The 11651-nt window shown below is 30.9% G+C and overlaps 1 protein-coding gene across 4 annotated transcripts; it reads left to right on the top strand.

Moving 5' to 3' along the window:
• Positions 1 to 3464: 3464 nt before the first annotated feature.
• On the top strand, positions 3465 to 7898 carry LOC123302775 (adapter molecule Crk). 4 transcript variants are annotated; one of them, XR_006535553.1, is made up of 7 exons: positions 3465 to 3729; positions 3815 to 3937; positions 5288 to 5492; positions 5629 to 5757; positions 5987 to 6103; positions 6167 to 6904; positions 6956 to 7898. XR_006535553.1 is itself a non-coding variant. In XM_044885864.1 (6 exons), exons 1-6 carry the CDS (start codon positions 3695 to 3697, stop codon positions 6380 to 6382), a joined length of 825 nt encoding a protein of 274 aa, XP_044741799.1. In that variant the 5' UTR covers positions 3465 to 3694; the 3' UTR covers positions 6383 to 7898. The 4 variants fall into 4 exon arrangements, 2 of the variants coding, with proteins under 2 accessions (XP_044741799.1, XP_044741800.1); XR_006535554.1 differs by having other exon boundaries at positions 6938 to 7898; XM_044885864.1 differs by having other exon boundaries at positions 6167 to 7898.
• Positions 7899 to 11651: the final 3753 nt, after the last annotated feature.

Raw genomic sequence — 11651 nt, 5'->3', positions numbered from 1 at the left:
CATCTTTGCATTTATATTTTATATTAATATAGTTTATTTCATATTATATAGTTATTATATACATTTTATGGAACATTTCAATTAATTTGAACTAATAAAAATGCCATTTAATTTCTATTTCAATCCTATAAAGTTCACATCGAATTCCAACGAATTTAGCCAAATATTTTATGCAAGATATACGGAATAGTCAAAAGTCTCGAAAAAATACAACCTTCATAAAAATACTCACTATTAACGAAAATGCACATTGAATAAAAAAAAAACTATCCATAACTGTTTATGGACGGTTTTATTATTAGAATGGTCATTTTCGAGATTTGATTTAAAATAGGTATAATTTTATAAATATAATAACTAGGTCGTAATTTGAATCTGACCGTTTTTATTTGACCGTTAAAATAAGCTATGGTTAGTTTTATTGTTTGAATGATCATTTTCGTGGTTTTATTTTATAAATGTAGTTGACTGAAAATGCACATTGCATTTAAAAAAACGCCATCTTTTAAATTTAGTTCCTATTTTTCAATATTTACCGTTAAAAAATCTAATGTCTAAATAAATATGGAAAATTAGCGTTGAATTAAAGAAAATAATAAAAATAAGCTTTGTTGCGGAAGTTTTTCTATGTTGATGATTGTACGAATTAATTGAAATGTTTCGAAATTTAGTTTTTAAAAATAGAAAATTTATTGTTAAGTAATTAACAAAAAGTATTATTTTTGTATTACAATTAAAAAAAAGAAAATTTTAACCAAAGGCTGTATATAGAAATCGAAAAACATATCAAATTTTCAATTGATTTGTGTCTTATTTTTATTTTTCTCGAAATCTTGAACAACAACACATAATTTCTCAATTTGTAGTAGGATGAGGTTAAAGTTCAGGTATCTGTTAACTATCTTAAATTATGTGACCCATCCCCCTGTATCGCTGTGCAAGTTTTCAAATCTAAATTCCTATAAATGACGAAAGTATGAGGGTGTCTTCATCTTAAATGCGACACACTGTATATTAAATGATCTCTTTCAAAACATGCTTTTAAATTTTTAGACAAATTTGCAATTTTTAATGATAAGTTTTGTTTGCAAAAACTGCCTAATACATTTTTCTTTAATCATAAAAGATTAATTCAGTGGCGGATTTCAGAAAAACGGACCCAGAGGGCAATTCTTATGGAGCGTCCAGTTTTCAAGGTAAAAAAATTTACTTTTTATAGAAAAATAATATTGGCGCTGGAAATTTCGGGAAATAGGACTTTTTTTAAGCAAATTTCCCGCTCTTTAAGGATGGTTTTTTAAATTTCGAAGTACCTTGATGATCGAGCTTTGCTCGTTATTTTTTTTAAAATGAATTCTAGCTAGATTGATTTTTCGTCCTCGAAATCCCCTGTTTCCGAGAGAAAACGACCATACCACATACCAATTTTTATAAAAATCGTTGCAGCCTCGTAGATTCATGATATTTTGTACCACAACCTCTTCATTTGTGTTCGAAAAATTTCTAAATATCATTCCGAATCAAATGATACCTTGTTTTCCGAGAACTAGATCAGGGTCGTTCCCAAATGGTGTTTGTTGACTATACTATAGCGGGCAATTGATTTTTTGCCGATCGTTTAAATCCGCCACTGAAGATTATTGAATTTATTTTCAAATTCTGTTTAATCAATAAAAATTCAGTATTTTATCATTTTAAATAAGAGATAATTTACATAATAAATATTTGATAACTGCTTTGCAAAAGTTCCGAATCATGAAAAAGATATTCTGAATTCTAAAAACAAATTTAAGTAATTCCCCATGTATGTTTTATTCTGAATGAGAAAAAGGTAAGTGCATTTTTATTTATTTATAGAAAATGGAGTGTTTTCCTGTAAATTGACATTTCTATGACATAGAGATAGACTTATTGAACCTGGATGTCCTATGGTAGGTAGATATTTGACTCTAATATCTCAAAAATTATATCTCTGATCAATTTTTTAACATTATATTTTATTTCCTTGAGTCAAAATTAGTCTCAAAACAGATTTTTATAAAAATCAGAAGAACAAAAAACTATTTTCGAAATTTTACAATTTTAAGGGAATGAAAAATTCAAGAAAATACAAAATATTTTCCGTCTATGATTTTCATGAAAACCACATTCTAGACTTATTTTGATTCAAGAAAAACAGAAATTTTATTAATATTGGCGAAAAATCTATACTTTTTGTGCTACAGTCTCTAAAATGTATCTGGATGTCTCGGATTTAAGACAGAAAATCGCAGAAGTAAAGTACCTATACGATTAAAAGGGAAACTAATGGAGTTATGGTTCTTTCCAAACTATTTTCGAACGACATTTTAACTCTAGAAATTGAAATATTTCCAAATAAATTTAACCCTTCTTGAAACAAAATCTCGGCTAACTCGTACTTAAACATATTTTAAATTGACATTAATAGATGCCACTGATATTTTATAAAGCCTCAATTACATGATACAAATAGAATTACGAATAACTAAAACTCAAACGATTGCGTATAATTCGATAAATATATACGCGTTGACTTTTCTTCACAATTGCATCTTGTACTTAGGGGACGATCATGGGATATGTAATTTTCTGAAAATCAACCTCTAACAGAGTGGAAAAACTAATACCATAATATCATGTAGCGATCAAAGTAGGCTCTGATGTCAAAGGTCGTGAACTCTTTTAGAATTAAGACGAGGTAATGGGGTTGATTAAGGGTTGTACGTGGGCTAAGACATAAGATACAATCATTTTGGAAAATACTTTTGAAGATAGATGCAATCGCTCAGGGATTATGGCGAGTATTCAGAAAGTTATGAAACTTATCCAGAGAACGTCTGATGTTATGGCTAGTAAATGACCATAATGAATTTCGGTTTTATCTTATTGGTATCTGTGATTTTAAAGGAATTTATTTTTCTCCCCTCCGGGAGAAAAGTGTCAACTTTCGTCCCGCTATGTTTACCGAAATTGCCACTTTCCGCCTCCGTCGAGCAGAAAGATAGTATGCTCATGTTTGTCATCCGCGACTTCATCTCGGGCGACAATGAAATCGAGATCTAAGACATTCTTTACTTTTGCTCCCTAGATGTATATTGTATTATTAAATTACGTAGTATATTTATGACACTAAAACAGCCTTATTCGAGTTAAAAGAGTCGCACACATGTGAATGTAGCATTATATTTAATCGGATTTAAAGCAAGCATTTTATAATTTCTAAAACGTTAAATGCTATATTCACGCATATTAAAAGCGATTAATTAATTTCATATTTTATAATATTGAATAAAAAAAAATTCTAAAGTACACATCTCTAAGTTCTAAAAATAACGAAAGTGTCATCGAAATTATTTACGAATCATGAACAAATTGAAAAAAAATTAAACATCGACACGATTCCAACAAAACATCAAAAATGAAATTCTTAAAACAAAACATAAATTTAAAAATGTGAATTATCAATTGTTTTAACTTTTTTTGTTATTATAATCTCATAAATAATAAGTTCTGTTTTTGTCTGATTTAATAATCGTGGCAGGGAGTAATTAACTAATTAATTGTATGTGGTTTGTAACCTCACATCTCTAAATGGCTACTCGATTTTGAAAAACCATCGGAAATTTTGTGGTGTTTTTCTTTTGTTTTGTTCTGTTCTCGTTAATTTAACACGATGGCTGGGTCGTTTGATCATCACGATAAAGATAGGTTTGTATTCTGAGTACAATTTTTTTTTTGTGTGTTACGATTGACAGAAATTTATGGAATCTTTTTTTTTGTTCGATTTTGTTAGCTGGTATTTTGGACCGATGTCTCGACAAGATGCAACTGATTTATTAATGAGTGAAAAAGAGGGTGGAGTGTTTTTGGTTCGTGATAGTGCTTCAATTCGTGGTGATTTTGTTTTATGTGTCAGGTATGTAAGATTGTCAAAATTTGAATCAGTTAAACGATAAGTTGGATAAATCTATGTCAGATGTCGAAAGTGGTAAACAATTGAGTGTGTAGTTTTTTAAATAATAAATCGAAATTCTTTAAAATTAGGCTTTTTTTACTGAATGGAAATCGGTAAGGCTATTCGGACACTATCGTGAATCTAACGGCTATCGAAAGCTCCTAAAACGTTTGGTAAAAACTCAAAGCATTTTTTACGCAGATTGCGAATTCGTTTTCAGAGCTGGTTAGGTTAGGTTAATTTAGGTTAGAGTAGCTGTCCTGGGGTGGGACACACTTAGACCATAGGGTCCGTTGTGATATCGAAAAAGGGTTGGCCCATCCCCGGCCACTACTCCATGAAACATTTGGAGCTGTTTAAGAACAGCAGGATAGCTTTGACGTCGATGGACTCCAGGTCGGAGAGGTCGTCAAAGAGAGGCTGGCTTAAGTAAGTCCATCTTCTCATGACAAGAGTTGGGCAGTGACAGAGTAGATGAGACATTGTCTCCAGAGCTGATTGAAAAATTAATAGTTTTATCTTGTGATTGCGTTCATTCACTGATCTACGGATTGGCCAGAGCTTTTATGGGATCGAGTTAGCACGGGTCTGTGGGTTTTTTGACTTTTTGGTTAACGCTGTGATTGCGTTCCTTCATTGAAAATCTTAATAAACTTAGATAATATCCTGTTCGCGCCAATCATCTACTCCAAATTAACGTGAGACTCACGCTAGACACTCGATAGTGTCCGAATGGTAATCCGAAAAAAAAGACTCGGAAAAAATGAACCGATTGGGACACTATTACAGAAATTTTTTCCTAAATCCATCCGAATAACCTCACTCTTCAAAAAAAAGATAAGTAAAGTATGGTGTGGGAACTTGGGCAATCTGCAGATTTTCATAACACCAAATTTACTTCGATTCGCCAAAAATGTAGATCCACGAATATGGATACGAATCTTTGATTTATAGCTGCAAATTTCATTTGATGTGGTTTTAAATTGTGTAAAACAGAGATCTGCTATAAAAGTAACGGATGCGGATTTCCGGCACATCACTAATATATCAATATTGTTACTATGAAATTTACTTATCAAATTCAAAGATTATTATTAGATAATTTTGACATGATAAATACAGAAATCGTCGAAATTCCATACAAATTTCTCAGATCAGGAAATTTCGTAGAAAATATTTGCCTTAGTAGTCAAATGAATTGGCTTTTAAGACTTTCAATTTCAATCATGAGTTTAATAGGAGTGATTCGAATTCAAGGATTAAATTGTAATCCTGTTGTTTCTATTTTTAAAGGCCTTATTTATTTTACAGGGAGGACAGTAAAGTGAGCCATTATATAATAAATAAAATTCAACAATCTGATCAAACAAAGTATCGTATTGGGGATCAAGTTTTCACAGATTTACCAAATCTATTGGCATTTTATAAATTACATTATTTGGATACAACACCATTAATTCGACCGGCTACACATCGTATTGAAAAAGTTATTGCCAAATTTGATTTTGTTGGAGTGGTAAGTATTTTTTAGGCTCTCTCATAGTTTGATAAGTAAAGTGGCCCCTCCGCATAAAGGATTCTTCAGTTTCGGTGAAATTCTTCAAATATAACCTCGAAAATAGTTTTGATAAGGAAATAATTTTTATTTTTAGGATTCAGATGATTTGCCATTTAAAAAAGGTGAAATATTAACAATTATATCCAAAGATGAGGATCAATGGTGGACTGCACAAAATAATTTGGGTCAAATTGGATCAATTCCAGTACCTTACGTACAAAAAGTAATTCATTTTATACTTTTACAGGGTGCGCCATCTGTTATGTCGGTATGTAAACACAGAATAACTTTGACACTTGTCAACCGATTAGACATGTTTTAAAATTTTTCTTTCAAAGTTATTCAATCTTTATAAACCGACATAAAAGATGGCTCCATCCGATGGCTCCGCGATAATTGGCTCCATCAGTTCACCAATATGGCGTTAAATTTTAATATATTTTATTTTTTAGTACGAAGAAAATAATCATTCAAGTATTGAAAATTCGCGACCTGGGTCTGGAGGACCTGCACCAATGAATCAAGCAGCTCAACAAGTTGAAGCCCAAATTAGACGAAGTCAATTAAATGTAAGCACCCAAAATGATATAATTTCCTTGAACAGTTAATTTATAAAATGTAATTTTTTGCAGAGAAAATTGCCGGCTCTGGCTCGCGTAAAACAGGCGCGTGTACCAAATGCGTACGATAAGACTGCTTTAAAATTAGAAGTTGGTGATATGATAAAAGTAACAAAAATCAATATAAATGGTCAGTGGGAGGGTGAATTACGTGGTAAAATAGGTCATTTCCCATTCACGCACGTCGAATTCGTTGAGAACGATGACACGCAGAATGAGGACAGTTAGTCTTTTAGTACTTTTTATCCAATTTTTATTATTATTTTCAAAATTTTTATTTTTTGAAAATTTTGATTCCTTTTTGCCAAATTCTCTCATCTTTAAGTTTAATTATTTTTTTGTTTAAATAATTTGTTCGCATATTCTAATTTTTATAATTCATGCGAAAATTTGCGTCGTTAAAAATCATTTTACAAGAGTTTATTTTATTTTTTCATACATCCAAAAAAATCATTCAATTTGGAATCGAAACAATTATTTATTCCAAAAAATTTAGTATGGTCGTATTTATACAGATATGGGCACAATTACGGTGGAGGGTGGGGGATAAACCTGTTATTTAAGACATTTCAAAATGGGGCAGACATTTTGAAGCATTAAATTTGAGGCTAGATTTGTTTAGATTCGACTGTGCTACAAATTCATGATCATATATTTCACAGATATTGGCCCAAATCAAAGACTGCTGATGAAATTAATTTTGCTCAAATCGTTACGTCTGTCGAGAAGTGCGCCATAGTTTTTTTAGAAGTCTGTCGAAAATGACGCCATAGTTTTTTTTAGAAATTTTATCGAAAAAAGCTCTGCATCAATAAATTATTCGAATTTTTTGGCTCAAATTTCGACAAAATATACTTCAGCGAAGCTGTAGCTCCATTGGATTTCTCCATTAGCCGTATACTTGATTTGCGTGACTTTCTGTCTGTAATTCGAAAGATCCAGGATTATTCTAGAGTCCATATTGTAGAAAGCTTAATTTTTTCGTCAGTTTTAATATGATTTTCGTTTTCCTTGGATCAAAGTTAGTCCGGAAAGTGATTTTTGTAAAAATCGAAGACAAAAAAGCTATGGTATTTGAGATATTAATTTCAATCACCTCGAAAATCGACCAAATACTTCCAGAATATAGGATTGCTTAATATATTATCATGGTTATTACAAGTTACAAGGGCTTCCACAAAAACTTGGTGCTAAGTCCGAATTTTTGTTACATTTCGAACGGTGCTCGAAATGAAATTTAGAATAAACCAAATTTACAATAATTTTTTTTTGGAATAAAAAATTGTAAAACTATTGAGTCTCTACGTAGCTCCAGAATATTTTTAAAGCTAAATTGAGGTCTCCTAATTCACACGAATACGTATAAAGGTTCATTCACACTAAATACCGTTGATTCTTTTAATTAATTTTTTACGTATTTTTCATATCCGTCCGTAAATGAAAATGCCTTATTGGTCACGGATTTGAATTGTGTAACGGATTCAGTGTGTACGAATCTTAAGAATAAATTATGCAACGACTTTTTTTATAGAATAAAACCAGGTAAAGAATTCAAACTTAATCAACGGATTCAAATATTTCCTAAAATATGCCAATTACAAATAAATAATACAGGTGTAATTTGTTGGATTCAAGGAGGTAGAAGTGTAACTTTCAAGGTCAATTTAAATCAGGGTGGCGATCGACCTAGAAACGTTAGGAATTTTTTACAATGTGGTAAAGTCAGGAAACTTAATATCGGTCAGATGGGTCCCTAGCACCTAGATCAAAAGATTCTCTGTGCATTCCTTGAAAACAAGCTGTCACCCACAAGCGAGACGTCTCTGAGTGAGAGGTGCTATTTTAATCAGAGGAAGCTATATGATTCTGTAGAGGCCAGCAGTGAAGTCCACAACTTCATCGCTGGGATTATTCGAAAGATTGATGGCAGTGTGCATTTGTTTGACGTATTTTGGAAGATAGTTGGATCCGTGGATTAAAATAAATAACCCGGTAAATTTAAAATTGAGATTAAAATTATCGATTATTTTCGACGTTTTTCGTATTATTCTATTTATACAAAACAAATGAAAAGTATTAATTAAAAAAAAAAAAAAAAATGTAAATAATTTTCATTGGAAAATTTTCTTTTTTTATGTGCAATATATTCAGAATGAATTTTAGTTTTTATTTTTCGTTTAAACAAAATTTTCCAAGTATCAATAAATGTTTAACTTAGATTTTCGATCGTTGTTAGAAAGAAAAACAACAGAAAATACATCACGAAGTAGAAATTCAAGAGAACGAATTTCGAAATATGTGAAAATCTATAAATATTCAAGGAAAATAATAGAACTGTTTTCATATAAGGCCTTAATTTCATTTTTCTGAATAATTTCCTTATAAGCAGTGATTTTTTGAATTTATCATCAATTAATGAATTTTCCTCTTGGATCTTTTACGTAACGAGTTCTATTTTTTTCCTTCGAAAATTTTGAAATGAAGCATTTATTGACAAGTTTAATTTTAAAGCATGAGTTTTTATTTATATTTTCAAAAAAATAGAAATATTTTCATATTCTGTAAAAATTTATTTCAGAAAATTTTTAATCGTATACAAAACAAAAAATATACACAGTGTGCTCTTTTCTTACACGGGAGTACACCCTGTATTTATTATTATAATTAAGTATGTACAAAATATTAAGTTTAGTTTGTGAGCAGTGGCGAATTTAAGTGATTGGTAAAAGGTACAATTGGCATCTAAGCGCTCGATTCCCTTTCAGGCGGGCCCAACGGATTTCTCTAGCAAAATAAGTTTTTATTTATAAAACTTTGAATTAATTACTTTTGGGGCGCCTTAATTCTACCTTTTGGAGTTCCAACTTATTTTTTGACAACCGGGCTTTCATTTTTCTTCGAAGAAAGATGATATCTAGTGAAAGCTTTATCAAATTAGCACCTAGAGATATTTGTTGGAAAATACTGGAACATAATGCGTTTCAACTCGATATTTTGGTGTTCCAACTTGTTTTTTGACAGCCGGGCCTTCATTTTTCTTCGGAGAAAGATGATTTTTTCCAATGATTCCAATTTTTCTATAAAAAGTCATTTTTTTCCCCTAAAATACTCTACAGGGATTGCCTTTTGGACCTTTTTTAGCTTAAATAAGCCACTGTTTGTGAGATAACCACCAGATGGCCATAAATATATACAAATATAAAAGTCATAGAATTTTTAAGTTGAGTTAAAAAATATCGCATCCAAAAAAAAAAAAAAAAATCATAAAAAATAATCCACAAAATTTTTTAACCAATAAAAACCAAATGAACGCTTTTTAACTGCGCATGTCTTACTCAAATTTTTAATTTTATATTATTGCTCAAATTGAGCGTGTTCAGCATGTTCCAACTAAAAGCACCTTCGCTTTTTTTTTTTATTACAGCGGCCTCATTCACTCTGTAAATCTAGCTTCTTCCCTGTAAACGGGTGCTAAATTTACAGAGAAGGCGGCCGCACTGTTTTTAATTTGAAGAAGATCTATGAACAAACAAAAAATGTTGCCATATTTCATAATGGAATATTTTTTATGATTATGTAATACAGAAATTTGGACTAAAAATATCATGATTTATATTTAGAGTAAGTTTTTTAGGACTGTATTTTATTATAAATTAATTTTTGGAGTTTACTCCGTAACAATCGTTTTTAGTAAAGCTAGTAATCGAATGACGTCATTACGTTTTTGATGCGAAACCTATCGTACACTACTATGCTGAGCTATAAACGCCCTTGGGCTTAAAATAATCGATTTCGTAGCCTGTCTATCAACAGTAGGTGCCCCAACATGGGATTAACCCATGGGATTAGGCGATAATACTTAGTCCCTAGCCTAATCTGTCACTGTGTTAACTTAATGTTTAAAAGCTTCCTAGTTTTTTACCAAGTTTTTTTTTTCCAAAAATCGCACAATTTCGCCGTTGAGTCGAAACAAAAATTTACTCTAAACGTAATCATGCAAGATAAGCTACATTTTTTGCTAAAATTTGCTTGAAATTTGTTGTAAATATTTATTATATTAAAAAAAAATTTAGTCCATACTTTAATAAAAAAAAAGTGTAATATATTACTAACATACACAACATAGATGTTTATACCAGAACTAAGATCGCTTACAAATATAAAATATTATGTGATCGCATTCAACGATCTAAATTTTAGTTTAAACGTCTCTGTATACAGAACAAAAAGTGTGTTGTAAGCAATCTATGTATTGATATGGACATCTATGTATACACATAAATATTTGTATCGGATGAAAATTTGAATTTTAATGAAAGATAATTTGACGAGGTACTCAAAAATAGAATCGTTTTAATTTCGCTTAAAAAAAATGAGACCTCGTTAATGTTTGGAATTGTCCAAAAAATAAACAAACAAGTCAGGGGTGTAGTTCCTATTTTTTATTTGAACAATTTTGGACAATTCTTGGTTTAGCATATCATTAGAAAAATGGAAATTCATATGTGATCAAAAACGCCTAAGTTTTTAAAAAAAAACGACTTTTTTTTCAAGGATTCCAAAAAATGTCCTTCACAAAGCAGCTTAATGCCATTGCCCAAAAATGGTTTTTAAGATACTCTCGGTATATATTTTCATGTTTGCTCATGAGAATTATGCCCAAACTTATTTTTGTATCCTCCATAAGATTGTGATCCAGTCGGAGGTTACACTCTTGCTGGTCGTAGTAATTTTTTGAAGTGATTCGCATTTTCTTATGAACTAATTAGTGATTTAATTGAATTGAATTTAGAGATTTAAATCTTTTTGGAGGTGATTCATTATTTTTGAACAATATATTTATATAATTAATCGTTCGGTCTAATTAATTAATGCGCATGTGTTGCATTTATTCAAAGTGCTATAACAAATAAAAACTGCCAAATTTTCTTTATTTCTCTTCCTTCCCGAAGAATAAAATAAAAACTGGCTATTTATCAATTAGCCCGTGAGCTAATTATACCTGAATGTTATCAAATGCCAAAAAAATTCTAATTCTGACTCCCCGCAGATTTCTGCAGGTGCAAATACCATATATGGAGGTTTCTTCGTCCTCCATACAGATCCTACATGTGGGATCACCAGAGATCCCCCTGTTATGAAGGTGGTAGTTAAATTGACAGTGTCCTGTCAAGAATCCTACCTTGTAAATTTGCCTCCAACCATACTTTTTTACAAAGGTTTGAACCCCACGAGTGATACTATGAGAGTCGCTATCCCCCGACAAATTTACATACTTTTACAAGGGATAGCGACCGTCCAAACCACTCGGGGTTGGAAAAGTGTTGTTTTAGTCTGATGTAAAATAAATGTCAAGGCCAGGTTTTACGTAGCTGATGATATTTAAGTGTTACTAGCTCACGGACTATTATAAATTATTAGAATTATTAAACTATGGCGTGTTTCGACAGGAAGGGAAATAAAAAAAAAAGCAGGCTACAAGAATAATTATTAAAAA

The sequence above is a fragment of the Chrysoperla carnea genome, chromosome X, assembly GCF_905475395.1.
Source record: "Chrysoperla carnea chromosome X, inChrCarn1.1, whole genome shotgun sequence".
NCBI classification, from domain to species: Eukaryota; Metazoa; Arthropoda; class Insecta; order Neuroptera; family Chrysopidae; genus Chrysoperla; species Chrysoperla carnea.
Note: the sequence above shows the minus strand (reverse complement) of the source record. Positions and strands in the feature narration are given on the sequence as shown.